This window comes from Lipomyces arxii (genome assembly GCF_038497795.1).
Source record: "Lipomyces arxii strain Phaff 12-163 unplaced genomic scaffold V1512scaffold_2, whole genome shotgun sequence".
In the NCBI taxonomy this organism is placed as follows: Eukaryota; Fungi; Ascomycota; class Lipomycetes; order Lipomycetales; family Lipomycetaceae; genus Lipomyces; species Lipomyces arxii.
Window position 1 is genome coordinate 270,869 of NW_027117701.1, and position 21,761 is coordinate 292,629.

General features: G+C 42.8%; 10 protein-coding genes across 10 annotated transcripts; 8 read left to right on the top strand and 2 right to left on the bottom strand.

Moving 5' to 3' along the window:
* On the top strand, positions 1–1,408 carry V1512DRAFT_257707 (uncharacterized protein). The gene is made up of 3 exons (XM_066915283.1): positions 1–113; positions 157–306; positions 363–1,408. Exons 1-3 carry the CDS (start codon positions 46–48, stop codon positions 1,132–1,134), a joined length of 990 nt encoding a protein of 329 aa, XP_066773428.1. The 5' UTR covers positions 1–45; the 3' UTR covers positions 1,135–1,408.
* On the bottom strand, positions 1,349–4,029 carry V1512DRAFT_273913 (Sac2 family-domain-containing protein). Its single transcript, XM_066917749.1, has 4 exons — positions 3,518–4,029; positions 3,088–3,468; positions 2,391–3,038; positions 1,349–2,340 (listed from the first exon to the last, which is right to left on the bottom strand). Exons 1-4 carry the CDS (start codon positions 3,941–3,943, stop codon positions 1,483–1,485), a joined length of 2,313 nt encoding a protein of 770 aa, XP_066773429.1. The 5' UTR covers positions 3,944–4,029; the 3' UTR covers positions 1,349–1,482.
* Positions 4,030–4,892: 863 nt separating this feature from the next.
* V1512DRAFT_257712 (uncharacterized protein) lies at positions 4,893–6,015 on the top strand. Its single transcript, XM_066915284.1, has one exon. The coding sequence runs from the start codon at positions 5,103–5,105 to the stop codon at positions 5,595–5,597; it is 495 nt and encodes a 164-aa protein (XP_066773430.1). The 5' UTR covers positions 4,893–5,102; the 3' UTR covers positions 5,598–6,015.
* Positions 6,016–6,380: 365 nt separating this feature from the next.
* On the top strand, positions 6,381–7,678 carry V1512DRAFT_245523 (ATPase; the record flags this gene model as incomplete). The annotated part of the gene is made up of 2 exons (XM_066914376.1): positions 6,381–6,384; positions 6,420–7,678. The coding sequence occupies 2 exons, from the start codon at positions 6,381–6,383 to the stop codon at positions 7,676–7,678; spliced, it is 1,263 nt and encodes a 420-aa protein (XP_066773431.1).
* V1512DRAFT_257714 (mitochondrial 37S ribosomal protein bS21m) lies at positions 7,589–8,362 on the bottom strand. Its single transcript, XM_066915285.1, has one exon. It carries the CDS (start codon positions 8,341–8,343, stop codon positions 7,741–7,743), a length of 603 nt encoding a protein of 200 aa, XP_066773432.1. The 5' UTR covers positions 8,344–8,362; the 3' UTR covers positions 7,589–7,740.
* A 310-nt stretch (positions 8,363–8,672) lies between these two features.
* Positions 8,673–10,635, top strand: V1512DRAFT_202220 (uncharacterized protein; the record flags this gene model as incomplete). The annotated part of the gene is made up of 3 exons (XM_066913254.1): positions 8,673–9,077; positions 9,127–9,333; positions 9,379–10,635. 3 exons carry the CDS (start codon positions 8,673–8,675, stop codon positions 10,633–10,635), a joined length of 1,869 nt encoding a protein of 622 aa, XP_066773433.1.
* Positions 10,636–10,727: 92 nt separating this feature from the next.
* Positions 10,728–12,756, top strand: V1512DRAFT_257719 (tRNA-guanine(15) transglycosylase-like protein). The gene is made up of 11 exons (XM_066915286.1): positions 10,728–11,097; positions 11,151–11,263; positions 11,309–11,391; positions 11,438–11,447; positions 11,495–11,635; positions 11,679–11,733; positions 11,782–11,987; positions 12,035–12,092; positions 12,139–12,216; positions 12,266–12,433; positions 12,486–12,756. The coding sequence occupies exons 1-11, from the start codon at positions 10,984–10,986 to the stop codon at positions 12,693–12,695; spliced, it is 1,236 nt and encodes a 411-aa protein (XP_066773434.1). The 5' UTR covers positions 10,728–10,983; the 3' UTR covers positions 12,696–12,756.
* A 192-nt stretch (positions 12,757–12,948) lies between these two features.
* Positions 12,949–14,330, top strand: V1512DRAFT_257723 (uncharacterized protein). The gene is made up of 2 exons (XM_066915287.1): positions 12,949–13,166; positions 13,220–14,330. The coding sequence occupies exons 1-2, from the start codon at positions 12,996–12,998 to the stop codon at positions 14,186–14,188; spliced, it is 1,140 nt and encodes a 379-aa protein (XP_066773435.1). The 5' UTR covers positions 12,949–12,995; the 3' UTR covers positions 14,189–14,330.
* A 92-nt stretch (positions 14,331–14,422) lies between these two features.
* On the top strand, positions 14,423–18,017 carry V1512DRAFT_220043 (Phosphatidylinositolglycan class N-domain-containing protein). Its single transcript, XM_066913676.1, has 11 exons — positions 14,423–14,785; positions 14,838–15,044; positions 15,090–15,254; positions 15,307–15,773; positions 15,820–15,961; positions 16,010–16,193; positions 16,245–16,371; positions 16,415–16,851; positions 16,900–17,020; positions 17,067–17,175; positions 17,223–18,017. The coding sequence occupies exons 1-11, from the start codon at positions 14,620–14,622 to the stop codon at positions 17,936–17,938; spliced, it is 2,841 nt and encodes a 946-aa protein (XP_066773436.1). The 5' UTR covers positions 14,423–14,619; the 3' UTR covers positions 17,939–18,017.
* A 76-nt stretch (positions 18,018–18,093) lies between these two features.
* On the top strand, positions 18,094–21,678 carry V1512DRAFT_257730 (fungal-specific transcription factor domain-containing protein). Its single transcript, XM_066915288.1, has 8 exons — positions 18,094–18,380; positions 18,430–18,445; positions 18,494–18,529; positions 18,582–18,610; positions 18,667–18,705; positions 18,755–19,702; positions 19,755–19,821; positions 19,872–21,678. Exons 1-8 carry the CDS (start codon positions 18,280–18,282, stop codon positions 21,564–21,566), a joined length of 2,931 nt encoding a protein of 976 aa, XP_066773437.1. The 5' UTR covers positions 18,094–18,279; the 3' UTR covers positions 21,567–21,678.
* Positions 21,679–21,761: the final 83 nt, after the last annotated feature.

The window sequence follows — 21,761 nt, forward strand, 5'->3', positions numbered from 1 at the left end:
CTCTCCTACAATATCCCAACACTATCAACGACAACAAAGACCAAAATGTCTGTCCGTTTAGGTGTCCTTAAAAAGAAAGAATTGGTTGACCTTGCTGCTGATCTTGGTGTTTCGTATGTAAATAGTTATCTATTGTTCGTTTGCTAAGTTATCTAGAGCAGAAGGATTCAAGAGTGACATTGAAAGTCGCATTGTTGAGCATCTTTCATCCAATACAGACCTGTTGTCTACTGATCCAAAGTACGCGTCGTTTTATGTTTTTGAGACTCGTGGAACAAGTATGCGTCGTGGACGCAGGACTCCAAAGTATGTTTACGAAGTGAATGTTAAACTTACGCGATTTGTTGACGCGTTCTTTATAGACCTGATGAGAAATCTGCCATTGATTTGAGCCCAACTCCGTTTCATGTCGCGGTTCCATTTTCGACAGACTCAGATTTGCCGTCTCCTGCGGGGTCTGTATCGGACTTTGCTGGTGGTATTGCAACAACCAGCTCTAGAGTTACCGAGCTATTTTCAAGCGCGAAGGATTCTGTGGTTGATAAAGTTGATTCTGTGTCTATAGTAGCCAAGAAAATGACTGCTCGTGCTCGTACTGGTCTGTCGACGATTTCAACACTCAACAAACTTGAGAATGGTTATGAGTTATTATGCTTGTTGCTGCACGTATTGCCTCGCGTCGTCAAAGTCACGTCATTTAAAGTACCTTATGGCCCAAAATTTTCGACTCCAGCCTTCTATGTTCCTGATTACAAGACTCTGACTGACTATAGCGCGTTCTGGCAGCCATTGCTGTTTTGGGCCGCGTACTTTATTGTGATCCCCTTAGTCGTGGCTTATTTCTTCAACTTTACAACAGCCAAGCCTGCTCGTGCTCGTGGTAGGTTCACAGTTGACCCATTGACATTCAACGTTACTAAGCTGTTAATTGCGTATCTTTTGTTCATCAGCTGCACTAGTGTGACCGAAACCGTCATTGCTGGCAGCACCACTGTCACAGCATCCAAAATAATGGAGCCAAGTATTCCATTTGTTAAGAGCGAGCCTATTGTAGCAACTGTGCTATCAAAGACTCCATTTATTGGCAGCACGATCGGTGCGTTGATGGCTCTCTATACGGCTATTCTGGCTTAATGCCGACGGGTGATAGTATGCTGTGTACGATTATTTAGAGCAAGGAAGAATGAGATGGGTTCTCTATGTTAATTGAGGTTGATATTTTGAGAATCTGGTATATTGTTTTGGACTTAATATTGTGTAAGTTCTATGTTGTTTTTAGTGTCTGTACATGTTATGTATAGTAGGAGAGACGGTTAATATGTATACTAAAGTCTTGGTCGCTGTACACTATGATATAGCAAGGTCGTATTGTATTTTATAGTTAAAGTATTTTTTCTAGCAAATTAAATTTACTAGGACATCTATCCTTTTTTTTGCTCAAAATGAATCTACACATGCTAACTCACAAATGACAAAACTCCTTTATGCAGACTGTGGCAACGGCACGATTGGTGAAGTCGTCGGTTGCGTGGCATACGCCTCAGTCAATATTTTAAAATGTGCTTTTTCCTGTTCGGCGAGCTTCCCTTCTGCGTCCGAGATGATTGTATAGACCAGCATAAAGTTGTTGTAAAGAAACAATTCTCGCAATGCTGAATTTTGTTTTTGATGCTGCGGTGACTGAGTATTCCCAGGTGCAACAACTTTGCTGCTGATTTTTGTCAAGAACGCTTCAAACTCATTCCGCAGCCGAACCATCGACACTGACACTGGCTCAAACTCCATATCTTCCGGGCTTAACTCAAGAATTCCGTGGAGAAAATTCGCGAACCGCTGAGTGACTGGATGTGGGAGTGCAGACGTAATGTGAGACGATGAAAGTAAACTTGCTGTCGCGTTCCATGCAGCGGAACCTGCTCTTGCAAAACCACCTTTAGTGCCACTTTCTTCTGAGTTTAACGATGGCCGGCCCGACAACCTTCGAAGTTGATCTGAATGCGCGTCCATGATAATCTGGAATCTCGGCCACAATATCATATTAAGCCGATTGCAATAGGACTCCATCACCGGGACGTTTCGTCGTTGCAACTCAAAGGTTAAGAGCTGTATTACACGAATGCACAAAAGCAGTCCAAACGCGTCGTACGGAGAGGCTTCTAATAGTTTGTGCAAGGAAACCTCGCCATGGTCAAAAGTCGGCTGGAAAATGTCTTGAAACAGTTGGGCCTGCTGCTCGGGTGTCTTGTGTGTGAAGAAATCGACAATAAATAAATATTCTGCCGACACGTTGTCCATCAATGCGAGATTGAAACTGCGGAATTCAGTTTCCATCCAATGAGTCTAAATCGGTTAGCTTAGAGGAATGCCATAATCATGGATCCAAAATTTACCTCGTGATTTTTTTCGGCAGTGTTTTCCATCATTACCGAACTGTCAGTTGAAAATACAATGTTCACACGCCGACCAAGGATAAGCGGGTCTCTGTTGGCATTAGCGTACGGGCCTCTTGCTGACGGCAAGATTCGTGAAGCGTCTGAAGCCCCGAGCAGCATTGTACGATCGACTACATTTATTTGTAGTTTTTCAATGGCTTTTAGATATCTCCCAAAATTAGAAGAGTAGTACCACCTCATCGTATTGATGTAACCAAGTGATATTTCTTCAGCCAGTTGTGGATTAACAAATGCTAGAAATGAGTAAAGTTGACGAAACTTGAGAAATACACTATACTGGATGACCTGTGCGTTGACGTTTGGTGCTCGCAGACTCTTGATTTTCTGAACAAAAAAATTACGTATCCGCTCTACAGCTTTCTCTGCCAACATATGCAATAAAGGTTGAATCTCATCGACGAGCGCAATTGAGTCCGCAACATGTTGCGCTTCGTTTGTAAATGACTCCATTCGTTTTATTCGTGTGAAAAGAAATTGAATGTATTGAATCCACTGTGAATTGATTTCGCCAGAAACTATGCTCTTGACTATACGAGGTGGAATTAAAAGGTCGTCAATCAGCCCAGATAGCTTCACTTCAAGCTCCTACCAAGGTGTCAACGTGAATCTAAACGAAAAAAAACAAAGATATCACCTTTCGACTTTCAAGTCGCTTGTTTAAATAAATAGATCTGTTTTGCAGTGTTTCAAGCTCTGTGGATAATAGACCCAGATCCTTCTCAAATAGCGACAAGTAGTCTTCAACAGATGCCAGAACAGTATCGCATTTCTCGATTGAGTGATGTAAATCTTTAAATTTTTCAATTTCGTCTTCGTATTTTGTGACTATAGTCTGCTCTTCACTCCGATCTAAGCTTTCTTGCTCGGCAATGGCCAAAATATCGAAAATGTCTTTATCGTCAGCTATTACTGCGTCAATCTCGTTTCTAAACTTGTCGTCATTTAGTTGACTAATTGTTGCCTGAATGTCAAACTCTGAGCTTGGCTCTGAAGTGTAATCCTTTGAGTTTAGTTTCTATAGATTATCAATGGTGTTTAGATTCATTCAGTCTGATGACACTTACAGTAACAGCATCAGGATTTATGTCGCTTCGAAGAAGATCTTTCAGTGCCGACACAGATTGTCCAATCACTGTCTCGTTCGCAGTCAATTGGGTTGAAACCAAGTCAGTACCATTAGCTTTGCCATTGACTGGGCCAGAATCAGGGGTCGGCGTTCCTCTAGCGACGCTTGTTCGCCTACTATTATCGGATCTTGATGGCGTTCCCCGTTGTAAACTGATACTAGGTATTCGTTGTTGTGTGATAGGAGTTTGCGAAAGTGATCGGTCTTGATGTGGTTGTGGTGCAGGCTGTTGTGGTTGTGGTTGTTGATGTTGAGATTGCTGCTGTTGCAACCTGGGTGAGGACGTCGAATGTGTCGGCTGAGCCTGATCTTGCAATGCGGGAGGATGCCGCTGATTCCTCCTAGCGGTATTCCAAATCTGCATGCTTTTCCGGCCCTCAAATTTGTTCAATTTCTGGTTTAAATGATGCAATAATTAGAGATGCTCGAGACGCACGTTGTCGATCGAGGCAGCTCGGCTGCCCAATTTTAGCCCTAGCCCTGTTGTAGATTTTAAGTAAACACGTGACTAAGTTTGGCGTTTGTTTATAGTACACGTCTCTACGCGTCTTCACCACTGTTCACAGTTGTAAGTTGAATAGCGTCAGTAGTCTAAATTACTAGACTGCCGAATTGACAGTTCGCATAAAAAATCGCAAGAGATATTTAGTAGTGTTTGTTATGTTTCTAGTAACTACAAAGATCTTTCTCTTCATCCATAACGGTTCAACACAGCATGCTGGAATAAATTTCGTAACACTTCAAGTTTAAGATGACTGCTGATTCAAAATTACAGACAAACACAAACCATAACAGAGTACAGTAGGCGTTTAAATCGATTAACGAAGTGTTGCACTCACTAATGATATTCGGCGGCACGGTCTTCTATGAGCTGAGAACGTGACGACCGTACGATATGCTAAGTTATGTGTAGCTCAGTATCACGATGCTAGAATGTTGCTAAAAGCATTGTGTCGCTCCAAAACTTTGTCGCAGCATACAAAATAAAACGCTCCACTAGATTAAAAGTTCCGGTTGTTCACAGCACCTAATATCACTAATAGGCAAAACTTCTTGACAGCTCTGTAGGTGAACAAATTATGAACAATCAAAAGTCATATCATTATTGTTCGCAGCATTTCTGCTTGCAACTGAGATTTATACCGGGAAATGATTAATATGATGAGAACTCCCCCAGTACAACACCCTCACATGCTCACCTGTGAATAAGGTGCGGCTGTAATGTGACTCGTTGACGGCTACTCACTAAACTTTATTTATCTCTAAACTATAAAGTGACACATCTCTGTTCGCCTCGCTTACCAAGGCTGTTTAGTTGGACTTTGAGCTGCTAACTGCTACTATGAAATGCAAAGCTAATTAACAACTATCGCTTAAAACAGTGTAAAATACTCAGAATAAGACGTGTTAACTTCTAGACCTAAACCTTGCTGTTCACAATTAATTTGTTGATCCGGGGCTTGATTGCTGCAGCTAGACCACGTTGATACTCTCACAACGGCGGCGCACTCACCATTTCTGATATGCCTCAATCTGATCTGATTTACAGTATTTTTTCTGTTCTGCTGACTTACTACTATCGTGTCACCCATTTTGAAAAAAAAATGCTGTTTAAATCCAATCATTCCGGAGTTCTCGCGGTGCTTGTCTGTATTTTGATTCATGCAGTTTTTGTATCGGGTGCAAAAGACTGCTACTTGATTTGTGATCAAACGAACCGCAAGGTGAAGGGGTGTTACGACAAGTTTGGAATGACGTTGGACGTGTGGGACGAATACGACAAGTGTTATTGCGGATTGGGATCTCATTTCGTCTCATGTTATTCTTGTACTGATTCTGAACAGTGGGCTCAGAACTGGCTGGTCGGATTTGATCAAATCTGTGCACCTTATGCTACACCCAGCAGTGGAATGCTGTTCTCAAATTTGACCACGTCAAACACAACTATGACTTACAATCAGACTATGGCTAGCGAACAGAAGGCAACTGCCAATCGGACTGCAGTTACTACATACTAAAGTGTTCATATAAGTTTCTCCTGCCTTTATGGACTATATTTGTTAATGCCCTTCGGTACGGATGATCTGAATTATATAGAGAAATACGATACAGAGCAAGTGCTAAATTTTATTTGAGGTAAGTATAGAATGCAGTTTAGCATACACGGTTGGGATTTATAAGGTGTATTGGTTTAAAGACATGAATTTAACAAAAAATATAAAGTATATGATAGAGGTTACAAACAGATACAGCTTGGTTTGAATATATACAGTCTGACAGGATTGGAATTTTAGCATTTTTTTCAATAATTACATTGACTTTAAATGACGAACTTGATTATTGTTGTGGTAGTTCTGATGCTGTAAAATATTCAGGAAATTTACTGTGGTTAACATTTTGTAATGATAGAAATCCTCTAATGATAATAATTATGCCGAGGACAAATACGAAAACCCCTAAATCGAATTCGAAGCGCCGCACCACCTGAAGTCCCTGTACCTGTATTTCACGAGCACTTTAATTGCCGGTTGTCCGCAGTTACAGTAGATATTTTTGAATGGTAGAGGAACATAGAAACTGTACTATAGAATGAGAAGGTTCAACAAATTATTGGCTGTTGAGCACTCTGCGATTCTTCCACAAGTACGAGCACTGCAAATACGACAAGCTCTAATAACGCACCGAATAAGTAATCATTGCATATACAGGAACCATATTTGTAGTAGGAAAGGTATACGTTTTTCCAGCACAAATGTAGAAGAGATAAGAAATTCGACTTTTGTTCAGAGAGGTAAAATTCTATGAGTACTCCGTTTGAAGTATCTTGCTGACATTATTAGATCCGTTACAACAATATGATTTTCTTGTTGCGAAAGGCCAAATAAGAGATGACCCGTTTCAACGAGGGATTGTTAGTTTATTGAAAACACTGCATGACGGTATTGTCAGTTACATGCCGCCGCCGGTTGTTTACCCGAGTATTGATAGCTTGAAGCCAAAAAGCGGCTTGTTTGGACTATTACAGAAAATAGTCCCAAACAAAGAAACGAAAGGATCACTAGATCACGTCCCTAAAGGAATTTACCTTTACGGAGACGTTGGGTGTGGGAAAACTATGCTTATGGACATGTTCTACACAACAATTCCCACAACTCACTTATCGAAGCGTCGAATTCATTTTCACGCATTTATGCAGAATGTACACAAACAGGCTCATGTTCTTAAAATGAAGCATGGCTCAGATTTTGACTCTATTCCTGTATTAGCTGCTACACTGGCAGATGAAGCACGTGTGCTTTGCTTTGACGAATTTCAAGTTGTCGATGTTGCCGATGCTATGCTGCTGCGGCGGCTATTTGAAGCATTAGTTTACCATGGCGTGATCTTTGTTATCACATCTAATCGGGCACCGGACGAACTGTACATTAACGGAGTTCAGCGGGTGTCTTTTATACCATGCATAGAGTTGATCAAAGAGAGACTGCAGGTGATCTGCCTCGATTCACCCACAGATTATCGTAGGATAGAGCGGCCGATGAAGAACGTGTATCATTCGCCATTAGGCGCGGGCGCAAGGGAGCATGCAGAGAAATGGTTTCAGTTCTTTGCTGATCCGCGAGATCCTCCTCACGCTGCGTTCCATACTATTTGGGGCAGACAACTGAAAGTGCCTCGTGTGTCGGGTCAGGTAGCGCAATACACATTCGATCAGTTGTGTGGCCAACCCATGAGCTCAGCTGACTATCTCGAGCTCGCGCGAAACTACAACGCGTTCGTAGTGACTGACATTCCCGTCATGACGTTGGAGAACAAGGACCGCGCAAGAAGATTTATAACTTTTCTAGACGCCGTCTACGAGAGTCACGGGAAGCTTGTTGCTACGTCCGAAGTCCCATTTGAGCATATCCTTAAAAATGACGGTAGTGGTGGCCAGATGGATCAGGATATGCTTGCCGCTGTTACAGAAATGGGTGTCGATGGAGAGGCACTTAAAAACCTGAACATGTTTACCGGAGCGGAGGAGATTTTTGCATTTGCTCGTGCACTGAGTCGATTGCAACAAATGTCAAGCGCGGAGTGGGTCGATGCCAGCAATTAAAATACAGTTTGTAATATAATGCATTTTTGATATGTACATCTAATTTCTTTCAAAATGCTTCATTAGTATCCCATTCGTCTGTACTTTTCCATCAAGTTGACCATGTGTCCATAAGACTTGTTGAATTTCTTCTTCGTTCTTTCTGAAATCAATCGCTTTCGCTTGTGATTTGGCTTTTCAAAAGCCTTGTAACTGTTTGCAATTTTGGATACATTATTCGCATTGCAAATTCTGTTCAGCACCTGCAATCGCGTGACGAGTTGGGCAGGATTAAAGACTTCAACTGTTCGTCCAGAGTAAGGACCCACTCGTGGCCTGTTCTCCAGCGTTACGATATTGACAGGTGAAAATCTCTGTAACAGTTCGTCTCGTGTCGAATCCGTGCTGGCACTTCTTTGCCCTCGAGAATTATCCGACAGTATTCTTGATATCAACGGCGACGGAATTGATGCGGTTTCCTTAAACGTGCTTCGTTCTTTCACGTATTCTTTGTCAATCTCTGAATATATGTTCCGAAGCCTTTCCTGTCCAGCTGATTTTGCGGACTTTGGGTCTTTGTCGTCAAATCGGCCGGCTGTTGACGATAAGAATCTGCTCGAAACTAGTATTGGCTTTTTATAAACTGTGCTTAGTCCATTTCGAACACACCTTAATGAATTGACCATTTTGGCTGGTTCTAATGATTGAACAGTCAAAAGTCTGATCAAGATGAATTTGTTCAAAACAGTGCATTAGCTGGTTTATGGCATATACGTACCATAGCAGCTGCACAGGGTAGGGGCTGAATTGAAATTTCATGTCCTTGAGGTATGAGCTCACGAAGACAAGAAAGTTGACATCAAGCACAATGTCTCAATCGCAGTATCCTTGTAAGTAGATTTGATGGGGTGAATTGCAAGAAAGATAACTGACAAACTTAGCACGATACCCTACCACTACGGGTGCGGTATATCAGAATTCTGGCACGGCTGTGCCTCCACAGATGGCACCTGGTATGGCAGCCCGGAATGCTCCTGGTGTAGCAGCTCAGGCACAGCCCAAATTTCCGTTTACAGCACCGCCACTCAGATTTTCAACAGGACCTGGTGGCCCTGGTGTTCCTGGCGGATTTCCAATGCCACCAATGCCTATGCCAGGCATGCCGCCTGGAATGCCCATGCCGATGCCAATGCCAGGCATGCGTATGCCTATGCATATGCAAATGAATGGATCTGGGTCAGCCCCACAATTTGTTTCTCAACAAGATCAGCAGGATAGTCTCACAGGTCCTCCTAAATCATCGTCTTTTTTGACAGACACCAACTTGCGGCAACCAACTGGAGAGGAACAAATTCGGACAATTTTTGTGGGGTCGATACCGGCTGAACTGGACGACTTCTGGCTGGCAAGGATTATTAAAGTGAGATCAAACTAAGTAGAGGTTGAGCAGATGAGTGCTAACAACATAGGCCAGCGGTCCAGTTGCTGGATGGATTCGAATGCGTGATGCTTTGGGCAAACCAAAAAATTTTGCGTTGGTAGAGTTTCTGGATGCCAAAGCATTGACACAGGGGTTTCAAAGTTTGAGCAGCATTGAGATTCCTGTTGTTGAAGTGGAAGAAGGTGAAGAAGTTGAAGACCTTTCTCAGGCCGAACGGACAGGCGTGAAATTAAATGTAAGGCGCAATAAATTTTATCTTTATGCTTTCTGACAGACCCAGGTTACGTGCGCTGAAAGTACAAAAGACCTGATTGATAGCCAGCAAGTTGACAACTACGTGGTGGAACAGGGAAGGAAAGCGGCACAAGATTTACTAAATATATGGAAAGATCCAGTTGCACGCAAAGAAGAGCATGACAAAGCTATTGAGAGAGGAGAGCCGGACGAGAATGCACAAGATCAAAATCCAGATTATATCAGAGGCATTGCACTTGGAGGTGATGATGAGCTGCTTGATTTCCCACCTGAGCAGAGAGAGATTGTTTTAAAAGAAATTGTAGCGTTTCGTGAACGTGCTACACAGCGAGAACGAGAAAGAATTAAGAGGGAAGAAGAGCTGGAGCGACAGCGGTTAGAGCGCATACAGGCACAGAAGCGGCAAGCCAGTCTTGCAAGCGAGTCACAGGTCGATCAGACTATGGCAACTAGAATGCGAGAAGTGGAGGCTCTGTCTTCTGCAAAGGACTCCAGCCGTGGCAAAGAGGAGCTTGATGATGGTCCGGATGACATTTCAGATGAAGCATTGGAAGAACGGCGACGAGACAAACGTGAAGACGAATTGGAGGCCAGGTTTATTGAACGAGAACGGCGATATATCCGTAATGAGAAGTCACGGATAACTAGTGCGGAACGGGATATGCGCCGTGAGCATGACGAACAGGAACGGTATCAACGCACAAGAACATCGATGCTTAGAGTTCTTGACGAATGGGATGACGAGGTTGAAGCAGAGCGGCGTATTGACGAATATTATCGCGATCGATCCATTTGGTTACGCAACAGAGCTGCCTTTCGATCACGTGAAGCAGATAACGATGCACGCGACGCGGCTGCTGAACAGCCTAGCAACATGTTTTCTGATCTACAGCGTGATGCGTCTGCGGCGACTGACTCATTTTTGGAAAATCTCAGTCCTGCGCTTGAGAACGGGAGCCGTGAGTCTTCAATAGCTCCGAGAGAGTTCAAGCAGAGTGGATCTGGCCATGATACAAAGAAAGAAGAGCTCAGACGAGCTGCAGAGCCTATTCGAATGTCGTTCAACAAAGAAGAGGCTGCTAAACCTATATCCATTGGATTTTCATCAAAGCTAGCTTCTGCTGCATCTGCTCCGCCTTCTAAGTTCAAACTAGCATTGGGTTCGAAGAAACCTGAAGCAAGCGCAAAAAAACCGGCAGAGGTCAAGACTGTACTGGATGATGAAGAGGAAGTGGAGGATCGCAAGAGAAGGAAGTTAATTCCTTTGTCGTACGATAAGTGAGATAGATCAAAAGCATGTTTTATATCGGGACTGGAGTATTTTGTTCTGTTTGCATAATGTAAGAAATAGTACCAGAGAGTTAGTTGCCATGTGGATATTGCCTCGTATTTAAAAAGGCTCTTCAGTGACATTTGCCATTTGAGAACATTATCTAGCAACTGTTAATAAGGGCTCGCAAAAAAAACTTCTGGAATATTGCCATTAGAAGTAACAACGAAGAATCGTGAAAATAGTTGTGCGGCTCAAGATGTTCTTTTTTGAACGCGTATTCGAATTAAATTCACATTCAGGAACGAGGGCTGAGCAATTGGCTGGGGATAGATAGACAGAACAGAAGCTATAGCAGTGATGATGCAGGCAACATTACCACACGCCGCCAAATCTGCTCTGACCTTCGAGGTTATTGCACAGTGCTCGACGTCAAAAGCCAGAGCGTCGAACATGTTTCTTCCACATGGACTGGTATTATAGAGTACTACTGCTTGAGATGAACTGACTGCTGACTGTTGTGGTAGGTAGAAACACCAATGTTTATGCCTGTAGCAACTCAAGCTTCATTAAAAGGTCTGACTCCGGAACAACTTGAGGATCTTGGGTGTAAGATTTGCTTAAACAACACTTACCATTTGTACGTTGGGTTGACGCAGACAAGGCGCTTATGCTAATGGGATAGGGGATTAAAGCCTGGGAAAGACGTTTTGGATACTGTTGGTGGCGCACATCTACTACAATCATGGAAGCGAAATATCTTAACAGGTATGTCGTATTCACTAAACGTTACTACTCGGCTGATAAGTTTTAGATAGTGGCGGGTGAGCTGTTATGGAGTTGTTTTTTAGTCAAGTGTTTAATATTTCAGATTCCAAATGGTGTCGTTGCTGAAATTGGCTACAATTACAGAAGAAGGAGTACGCTTTCTAAGTCCTCATGACGGTAGCCCTATGCTGCTGACCCCGGAACATTCAATTGAGTTGCAAAATAGCATAGGTTCTGATATTATGTATGAATCATGTGGCTTGAAACAGCATTACTAACTAGCTAAGTATGCAACTTGATGATGTCGTGCATACTCTGACCACCGGACCACGAGTTGAAGAAGTGCGTAATTGGTATAAGATGGATGAGTTAAGTTTTGATTCAAAACAGGCTATGTACAGGAGCATAAGATGGCTAGACCGATGCATTGCTGCAAACAAAAATCCAGACCGGCAGAACCTATTCGCAATCATCCAGGGCGGACTTGATTTGGATTTGCGAAAACAATGCTGTATAGAAATGGCAAAACGAGACACACCTGGAATTGCTATTGGTGGATTGTCTGGTGGCGAGGCCAAGGAGCAGTTTTGTCAAGTGTAAGTGTGGTAGGGTCTTTTCAAAGTCCTGTGGCTAATATATCCAGAGTGTCGCATTGCACGGATCTATTACCTCGAAACAAACCAATATACTGTATGGGAGTTGTGAGTATGCAAAAGTTAGTGGGTTGACGTAGTCTCATCATATCAGGGATACGCGGAAGACATGGTGGTTGCGGTTGCATTAGGTGTTGATCTTTTTGACTGTGTCTATCCCACCAGAACAGCTGTATGTGAACTTTACATTAGCAGCGCTGTTAGATACTGATAAGTGATAGCGATTTGGTAACGCAATTACTGCCAAAGGCGTACTTAATCTGAGAAACAACTGTTTTGCAACCGATTTTTCAGCAGTAGAGGAGAATTGCGCATGTCCTATATGCACACCAAAGGAAAATGGCGGAATGGGTATTAGCCGATCTTTCATTCATCACATTGCTGCTAAGGTACGTATAGGCTCAACAGAATTTTGTACTCGAATTGCTAACATCTACAAAGGAAACCAGCGCAGCTCACATGCTAACCCTTCATAATGTGCACTATCAGCTTAACCTGATGCGTCAAGCACAAGCAGCTATTATCAAGGACGAGTTCCCGTTATTTGTAAAAAGTTTCTTTGCAACTCTGTATGGGAAAAACAAGTCAAAATATCCCAGCTGGGCTATAGATTCCCTACGAAGTGTGAATATTGATCTGCTGTTGGACTAGACGTGCGGAATGCATGCGCTTACGTGTAAAGTATTTCAAAATAAAGTAAATATCAACAATCCCATGGCCCGGCGGGTTTTTTTTTCTGTAGTCTGACGTCAAAATTCATTGTTTACTACTTCTCGATGCAGAGGACTTGGGTGGGTTAGGTCACAAATTTGTATGGGTGCCGGGCTTCGCCGACTTGAGCCGCACAATTTTGAAGTGCCGCCATTTTTCGCCGCGGTCTGATTTCGAGTACTTAAACTCGCTACCTCCTTTGTCTTGCTCTACGTGACTCGTATACAAAGACTCATAAATATGCGATTTTCAACCATTTCTACAGCTGTTTTGTCAGCTTCAATTGTATCTGCGGCTTTACTGTCCGAATACAACACCCAGACCTTGTTCAACCCAAACGAATTGCGTTTGATTGAGACCGCTACCGGTCAGCAGTGGATTTCCGAGGCCGATAAGCTACAGCTGAAGAGAGTATGTTGTCTCGACTTGCTTTTGTTGATATTCACTAATGCTGATTGGATTAGGCAGGAAAAAAGTTCTTCGATATCACTGAAGCATCAGATGCTGTCAAGGTTGCCGTTGACGTGACGTATCCTACCGAGGTCAAGTTCAATGGGACTGCTGCGCCGTATATTGCCAATCTTACCATTGACAACATGAAGGCAAATCTTGAAATTTTTACCTCGTTCTACACCCGTTACTACAAGTCCACTACTGGTGCTGACAGTTCGACTTGGCTGTTTGATACAGTCAAGGCTATCGCTGCTGTTAACCCTGCTATCAGAGTTTTTCCTTTCCATCACCCGTGGCCGCAGACTTCTCTTATTGCTCGTATTCCCGGTGTTAACTATGGTTCTGCCACTGACAAGACCGTCGTTGTTGGTGCCCACCAAGACTCCATCAACCTTATTTTTCCCTCCTTCTTTGGAGCCCCTGGTGCCGATGATGATGGCTCTGGAACTGTTACCATTCTTGAAACATTCCGTGCTTTGGTTCAAAACGGATTTACACCCAACAACACTGTTGAGTTTCACTGGTACTCTGCAGAGGAAGGTGGTCTTTTGGGTTCCCAGGCCATTTTCTCTGAGTATGCTAAGCGTCAGATTCAGGTCGGTGCTATGCTTCAGCAGGATATGACTGGGTTTGTCAAGAAGACTCTTGATAACGGTTTACCCGAGTCTCTTGGTGTCATCACTGACTTTGTCCACCCAGAGTTGACTGCTTTCATCAAGAAGGTCGTTTCTGCATATGCTAGCATTCCTTACGTCGAGACTGAATGTGGATACGCTTGCTCTGACCACGCCTCGGCCGCGAAGGTTGGATATCCATCTGCTTTTGTCATTGAATCTACATTCGGTGATTCTAACCCCTACATCCATTCTACTCGCGACACTATCGACAGATTGTCTTTTGACCATATGCTTGAACATGCTAAGTTGACTCTTGGTTTCGTTTACGAATTGGGATTTGCCAACTTGACTTCATCTGCTTAAAGTGTTTTTGTTTTGTTTTGGGGTTTTTTTTTAGGCGATAGATATGGTCTATTTATGGCATATTTATTTATGTGAGCATATTATGCTTTGATTTATAGTCTTGCAATTGTATGTTAAAATCTAATGGAATTGGACCTATGAATGGTTATAGTGTAGTAGTAGCATGTAGTGGTTCTGAGAATGAATCTGCATAAATGTGACGTGTATGCAGGGTCCGATTTTGAATCTATGCGCGTTAAATCTCCACCAAAAAACGTCTAATTCTACGCTCACTGAAGTCTTTGCAGCTCTTGAACTGAAAAAAAGTTGTTCAGCATTGGTGGTTAAGTGTGTTGCCGTATACTGAATTATATATCATGGCCATTGGCAGTTTCAGTGGTTCTCAGTAGTCAAGACACATATTATCTTATCCAGTTCAACTGTCATCTATAATGAACAGACTAGGAAAGCAGGCCGTACTGCTTATTGGAATTGTCTTTCATCTTGTATATTTATGGTCAATTTTTGACATTTATTTCATTACTCCGTTGGTGCATGGAATGCAACACTTTCTGTCAACAGATGAAGCGCCTGCAAAACGTTTGTTTCTGGTGGTTGGTATGTTGATATTTGCAGCTCAGTCACAGTTGAATGCTGATTGTTGTTTCAGGTGACGGATTAAGAGCAGACAAATGTTTAGAACCAAAATTCAATGACGAGCTCGGGTCTTACGAGTATGCAGCGCCATTCATCCGGTCTAAAATTCTGAACGAAGGAACATTTGGTGTTTCGCATACTAGAATGCCTACCGAGTCAAGACCCGGTCATGTTGCAATTATTGCTGGATTTTATGAAGACGTTAGTGCTGTCACTAAAGGTTTGAATACTGCTAAGTTGATTTTGAACACGACTTAATATCCAGGTTGGAAGGAGAATCCAGTCAACTTTGACTCGGTATTTAATCAGTCTCGACATACTTGGTCGTTTGGGTCGCCTGATATTTTACCAATGTTTGCACTGGGTGCTTCAGATCCGGATAGGGTTGACACATATATGTATGGACACGACTTTGAGGATTTCACTATGGGTACGTGTATACCGTGCAATCACATTTTAATTGACTAATTTCGGTTTTCCAGATACTAGGGATTTGGATACATTTGTGTTTGACCACGTTGAAGAGTTATTTAAAAGTGCCTCGACAGATCCGAAGATAAACGTCGCTCTTCGACAAGACAAGATTGTGTTTTTCCTCCATTGTCTAGGAATCGATACAGCCGGACACGCCAGTCGACCGTATTCACAGCAATACTATGACAACATTCGACACGTTGACGCCGGTATTAAAAAACTTGAAAAGATGGTTAATGAGTTCTACAATGACGACAAAACCGCCTGGGTGTTTACAGCTGATCATGGAATGAGCGACTGGGGCAGCCACGGTGATGGACATCCAGACAACACCAGAACTCCTTTGGTAGCTTGGGGTGCAGGTGTTGCTAAGCCAGACAAGTTGAACCCGACCGGTCATGATAATTTCTCTATTCCATGGGATCTGCCAGTCAAGAGAGTTGATGTTGAACAGGCTGACATTGCATCATTAATGGTACATTTACCGCTGAAATATTTGTTTTGTCTACTTACAGATATAGACTTATTTGGTGGGATTGAACTATCCAGCCAACTCTGTGGGAAGAATTCCGCTGGATTTCATTGACGCCTCCTTGTCAGTTAAAAGTAAAGCCGTTGTTGCCAATGCACAAGCAATTTTAGAGCAGTACAAGGTCAAAGAAAGTATGAAATGTCCAAGTCTGATTTAAAAGCGTCACTGATATGAATTAGCACAAATTGCTGCCACAGAGTTGAAATTCAAGCCATATTCTATGCTTGAGAACTCTACTACTGACTTGGACCAACTAACAGCATCATTGTTGAAATTTGACGTTACGGGAGACTACTTTAAGGCGATTGACTTGGCGCATGAGCTTATAGGACTTGGACTGCGTGGGTTGAGATACTTGCAGACGTATGTATTGATGGAGCGTATTTGAAGCGCAGATACTTAACATGCGTTTAGATACAACTGGCTATTTTTACGATCAATAGTTACTCTAGGTTTTGTGGGCTGGATCTTGTACGCCTTGGCCTCATTCTTGGATTACTTCATTCTTCCTTCAAAAATCAAACCTTCTTTGGGTTTATACGTATGTTCCATTTTATCTGCAAATGGTGCGCTAATGTGTATAGTTTTCTTCCGTTGCGATTGTGATATTGGGTGTAATCTTCTCAATCTTTTATACCCAACATTCGTCTGTTTTGCACTACCTGTATGCAGTGTTCCCTGTCTTTTTCTGGGAATCAGTATTGGAGTACCGAGCGTCATTAATTGAAGGAATGAAAATTTTGATTTGGAAAACACACAACAAAGCCGCCAATAATTCAATGGTCAAGGTCTTGATCGAGGTAGTTTTGTTTTTCGTGTTCATGGAAGCTATGGTTGCGGGCTACTTTCACCGCGAAGTATTTTCTGTTATTTTTGGCCTGATTTCAATTTGGCCGATACTGCAGAACTATGCAGTCAGCAAGAAGAACAAAATGCTGGTGTTTGGATGGTTTGTTTCGTGCTGGCTTATGAGCACTTTTACACTGTTACCTGTTATCAAGGTCGAGAGTCCTTTTCAAATGTACGAGACGTTCAATTTTATTTTGACTTATATATTAATTTGATACAGTATCTCAGCTGGTATTATGATGACACTGATCGGAGTAGCCGGTATGATCTGGTTGGCAAAAAGATCGGCTGCAGGTGGTCATGAAGTTTCTCAGCTGAACATGATTGTCTTGGGATTACAGGTGTGTGATTACTTTAAACATTAACAGACTTGTTCTTATGATGTAGTTGGGTCTGGTTATACTGTCAATGCCAGTCACATATTCAACCATCCAGTCGCTTAAGAAAGGCAATGGCTTGCCTTTTGGTAACCAAGTAGTCGGATGGCTAGTAGTCGGTAAGGGGCATTTTGAAATAATGGTGTTTTTTGATCTAATGCTCCAGTGTGCTCATTTGTCGTTCCTATGCTTCATCTGAAGAACAAGTACCATGATTACAGAACCAGGCTTCTTATTTTGTTTTTAGCATTTGCGCCTTCATTTGTCATTCTTACAATTTCATATGAAGGTCTGTTCTATGTTACGTTCTTTGTCAACCTGGTCCTTTGGGTTGATGTCGAGCACAAGATTTACGATGACAGAATGAAAAGTTCTGCAGTAGAGCAAAAAACTTCAAGTTCCGAGAAGAACGGACACCATGGTAAGCCTAAAGTTTATAGAAGACTAGAGCTTGAAGATGTTCGAATCGCATTGTTTTGTTTTTTCCTGACCCAAATTGCTTTTTTCGGTACGGGAAATATTGCGAGTATATCTTCGTTCTCGCTCGACTCGGTGTACCGTTTACTGCCAATTTTTGATCCGTTCTTAATGGGTGCACTGCTTATATACAAGATTCTAATTCCATTTGCTGTTATATCAGCTGACTTGGGTTTGCTGACGCAGCGGCTTGGAGTTCAGCCGTCGTCAATTTTCACGATGGTTCTTTCCATTTCTGATATTTTGACGCTGAACTTTTTTTATCTTGTCCTTGACGAAGGAAGTTGGTTGGACATTGGAATGAGTATCAGTCATTACTGCATTGCCAGCTTACTATGTTTATTTGTGATTATGTTAGAGTATTTAAGCGAGGCGCTGGTCAGTGGAGTAACCATAGAAGCATGAGATAGAGGTTTATAAGATAAGAAAGACAGTGATTTTTACTTTATTTTTGTAAATAAAAATGTAATTATTTTGCAAGAGGTTTAGTATAGAGCGCCGATTATTAAAAGCAGAAAATAAGTTAGAGCCGAGTATTAAATTATAGTTTTACTGTGAGAGTCTTGTGAACGTCATTTCGCACGTGAATTTTTGAAATCTGAGTTTGTTAAGCAAATTTCAAAGCACAAAAGGATAAGATTTACATCAATTAAGCCTTCACGGGAAATCGGCGTCATATTAAGAAAGAAGCTTAGTAAAATTGGTATTACGAATCTTCCAACTCGTGGCTTGGAAGTGCCATAAACATGACAGACGATTCCAGTCAAGACGATTCGTCTTCTAATCAGAACGGCAAACGCAGTCATGTCAGTTATCGTCGTGCTCGTGCTTCAAGGGCTTGTGAAGTGTGAGTAGTACTGATTTCGTGATGAAGAGTGTGTTAATTGTTGTTTAAGATGCCATTCACGCAAAGTACGCAGCATGTATGGACTACAATCAGTAGGTTTACAACATATTTAGGTCCGATGTGATGTAACCAATCGAATGCCATGCACCGTATGCTACTGAAATATGATGAGATTAGTATTTAGTCTGACTTGCGTTATAGAACTGTGTTGCCTTTGGTTGCGAGTGCAAGTATGATATCAGAATGCATGTAAAGAGCATTGTTTTATTAACCGCTGCAATTAAAGGATTCCAGACACACGAAGACGGAAAAACGGAGAGAAGAAGTAATATTGGGATTTAAGTTACTTTTTACTGTATTCTGACACATTACAGGATGAAACGAAAGCACGAAACGGGGTCATCAAGAGCTTCTTCTGCCACACGTCAACAGGCAAATACTTCAGCTCTTTCGAGCAAAGCACCGAGTATAGCAGATGACAACGACCAACCAAATACCGCATATCAAGTTGAATCTGGAGATGATGGCGACGATGAAGACGACGACATGGTCTCAAGACCTCTTCAACCTGATAATAAGGTGAAGACATTGAGGGAAACAAGTCGAGAATCTGGATCTGGAACAATACTGTCAACCAATCTAACGCCTAGTTCTATACCTCAAACCAGCACAGAAGCTGCAGAAGCTTGGATTCGAATGCTTTCGGCCAACCACAGCGCTGGACATCAGGTACAACGAGTGGGAAAGGTTGCATATTTAGGTTCGTCGTCGAATCTGAGTTTGCTTGTTCAATCAAAAGCTGGAGACTCAGAAGGCTGTCACTATCCAATACCAGATGAAATCAGAGTTGGGTCTGCAAGAATCAACGAATTGGATCCTGAAGAAATTGAGATTTTAAACAGACGAGGTGCTTTTCTACTACCACCAAGAGATATTTGCGATGAGCTCGTCGAGAGTTTTTTTGAAAAAATCCATCCTATTGTGCCCATGATCAATAAGACTCAATTCATGAGAAGATATAATGATCCCAAAAATCCACCTTCTTTACTGCTACTACAATCTATTCTTCTAGCTGGCACGCGGGTGTGCAGGAATCCGGCTTTACTAGACCAAAATGGTTCTGCAGATCTGGCAAGTCTTACTCTATATAAAAGGGCGAAGGCACTTTACGAAGCCAATTACGAGGACGATCGGATTGCGATTGTGCAGTCGTTAATCCTCCTCGGCTGGTGGTGGGAAGGCCCGGAAGATGTTACAAAGAATGTGTTTTATTGGACAAGAGTTGCTCTATGCGTAGCCCAAGGATTTGGGTTGCATCGAAGGTAACCTAACCCAAAGAGATATAAAGCTTAAACAGCACTAACTTTCTTTCAGCGTGGAGAAGTCCCAACTTGCCATTACAGACAAACGATTGTGGAAGCGTCTTTGGTGGGTGCTGTTTGTACGTCTTATCGAGTAAGATTTTTAACATAGTGCCTAACTTTACAACAGAGCCGTGATCGAAATGTTGCAATTGCATTAGGCCGTCCTGTACTCATCAATACCGATGATACAGACGTTCCTATGCTTGTTGAAGAGGACTTTATTGAAGAAGACGGCCCTGGTCCGTATCGGTATCCACCAATTCGTCTTCACGTTCAGCATTTTATACAGTCACTTAAGTTGTCTGAAATCATGGGCCTAGTACTCCGACAACAGTTCTCTGTCGCTTCTGAGACCTCTAGAGTTGCTAACCGTAGTCCCGATATTACGCATTCCGACATGGCATTGGGAGCATGGATAAAGAATTTGCCACCAGAAATGCAGTATAACGTTAACGACCGATCAAAGCACAATTTTTTCATTGCTCTTCTTCATTTGCAGTATTATACAGTCCTTTGTCTGTTACACCGGACCAATATGTCACACGGTAAGCCACAGGTTGGCGCGACTAATAGTTACTTGACATCGTACCCATCACGAAGTATTGCGTTTCAGTCAGCACACATGATTGCGAAGATTATCGAAAACATGGCATTAGCGCATGAGTTGCGATGCGCACCTGCTTTCACGGTTTACACGCTGTTTTCAGCTATGATCATGTTTGTTTACCAAACCATGTCGCAATCTTCTCAAGTTGTAGACAGCGCACAGCGGGCTTTGAAGATCTGTATGGATGCATTGGAAGAAGTGGGTACATCATGGATGATTGGGAAGATGATTCTTAAACTTTTTCAAAAAATCAATGACAGCAAGCAAATGAAGGATCGTATCTTCAGGGCTGTTAATCCAAGGGAACCTATATACCGACAAAAGAATGCCGCTAGTTCGAGTTCAAGTCTTAGCGGCAGATCAGCGAACGCACAGTCAAGCTACAGTGCGCCGTCAAGTAACTCACCCGTGCCTCTTGGCGCGCCAGAGATAGGCTATGTTTCGCCTTCGATTACGCCAAACATGTCTTACGAGCGAACATCTTCGAGACCTGCAACTCCATCTGCTTCGGCGCAAGCATCAGTTCCACGTCAGCCTGCCATGTCGGTGCACACGATGCAAGTAATGCACCATTCTGAAATTCCGATGGGAGCTCCGCCAGCACCGCGACCGACAGAGAACTCGATGGGATATTTCCCACCTGCTGGGGTGCAACTTCGGGCGACTGCACCATCGACTCCGGCGTCATTCCATGCGAGCACGTCGATCCCCGGGACGCCGCCTGACTTTTACTTTGTCACCCATTCGCCACCGATTTCGCAGACATTTTTTGATAACTTCCAGCCGTCGCAGTTGTTTCCTGAAGATCAGGCGGCTTCATTTCAGAAGCAGAATAGGCAACAGACCCCACAGCAAGGTTCCATGCCAGAGGCATGGCAACCTGACTCTGCAGGTAATCATGTCGGTTCTGCTGCTCTATCTCAAGAACCGGCAGGTGGTGTGGGAGTTTCGGATTTTGTGTTTGACGGGTTTGATCAAGATATGCCGGACGCGAATAATGGCCGAGGAGGTACTTCAGTGGATGCTTCTAGCTCTCTTAGTGCGAGTTCTTTTGACAACCAGGGTGCGTCTATGCAGATGTCGAATGGCGCGATACCCAAATCACTTAATATTGGCGATTGGTACAATTATTTAATTACAAACAATGCTGCTGATGGGTTCACCGACGAATTTGCCGAGCTGGCTCACTCGAGCGGACTTTCGACGCATTTCTAAGTTAGTTTTGTTAGTTATAGAACGATTTGTGTGATAAATAGGGAGGGATCTTGGGTGTTCACGGTTGTGGTGTTTACTTATGTGGTAAATACACTGTATATTACTGTTTTAACAACATTATGGTGTAGTGACGAGATTCTTCTCTTTGCAGCTTTAGAGCACAGTCAATGAGGAGCAACATACGATCCTTTGCAT

Coding starts and splice junctions, on each gene's coding strand:
- V1512DRAFT_257707 (XM_066915283.1), top strand. CDS start 46: ATGTCTGTCCGTTTAGGTGTCCTTAAAAAGAAAGAATTGGTTGACCTT. Junction 114..156: donor GCTGCTGATCTTGGTGTTTC/GTATGTAAATAG, acceptor TAAGTTATCTAG/AGCAGAAGGATTCAAGAGTG. Junction 307..362: donor CGTGGACGCAGGACTCCAAA/GTATGTTTACGA, acceptor CGTTCTTTATAG/ACCTGATGAGAAATCTGCCA.
- V1512DRAFT_273913 (XM_066917749.1), bottom strand. CDS start 3,943: ATGCAGATTTGGAATACCGCTAGGAGGAATCAGCGGCATCCTCCCGCA. Junction 3,039..3,087: donor AGCGACTTGAAAGTCGAAAG/GTGATATCTTTG, acceptor ACACCTTGGTAG/GAGCTTGAAGTGAAGCTATC. Junction 2,341..2,390: donor CTGCCGAAAAAAATCACGAG/GTAAATTTTGGA, acceptor TAACCGATTTAG/ACTCATTGGATGGAAACTGA.
- V1512DRAFT_257712 (XM_066915284.1), top strand. CDS start 5,103: ATGCCTCAATCTGATCTGATTTACAGTATTTTTTCTGTTCTGCTGACT.
- V1512DRAFT_257714 (XM_066915285.1), bottom strand. CDS start 8,343: ATGGTCAATTCATTAAGGTGTGTTCGAAATGGACTAAGCACAGTTTAT.
- V1512DRAFT_257719 (XM_066915286.1), top strand. CDS start 10,984: ATGATGCAGGCAACATTACCACACGCCGCCAAATCTGCTCTGACCTTC. Junction 11,988..12,034: donor AAGGAGCAGTTTTGTCAAGT/GTAAGTGTGGTA, acceptor TAATATATCCAG/AGTGTCGCATTGCACGGATC. Junction 12,434..12,485: donor TTCATCACATTGCTGCTAAG/GTACGTATAGGC, acceptor ACATCTACAAAG/GAAACCAGCGCAGCTCACAT.
- V1512DRAFT_257723 (XM_066915287.1), top strand. CDS start 12,996: ATGCGATTTTCAACCATTTCTACAGCTGTTTTGTCAGCTTCAATTGTA. Junction 13,167..13,219: donor ATAAGCTACAGCTGAAGAGA/GTATGTTGTCTC, acceptor TGATTGGATTAG/GCAGGAAAAAAGTTCTTCGA.
- V1512DRAFT_220043 (XM_066913676.1), top strand. CDS start 14,620: ATGAACAGACTAGGAAAGCAGGCCGTACTGCTTATTGGAATTGTCTTT. Junction 14,786..14,837: donor ACGTTTGTTTCTGGTGGTTG/GTATGTTGATAT, acceptor TTGTTGTTTCAG/GTGACGGATTAAGAGCAGAC. Junction 16,852..16,899: donor GTCGAGAGTCCTTTTCAAAT/GTACGAGACGTT, acceptor AATTTGATACAG/TATCTCAGCTGGTATTATGA.
- V1512DRAFT_257730 (XM_066915288.1), top strand. CDS start 18,280: ATGACAGACGATTCCAGTCAAGACGATTCGTCTTCTAATCAGAACGGC. Junction 18,530..18,581: donor CCAATCGAATGCCATGCACC/GTATGCTACTGA, acceptor CTTGCGTTATAG/AACTGTGTTGCCTTTGGTTG. Junction 19,822..19,871: donor GTCTTTGGTGGGTGCTGTTT/GTACGTCTTATC, acceptor ACTTTACAACAG/AGCCGTGATCGAAATGTTGC.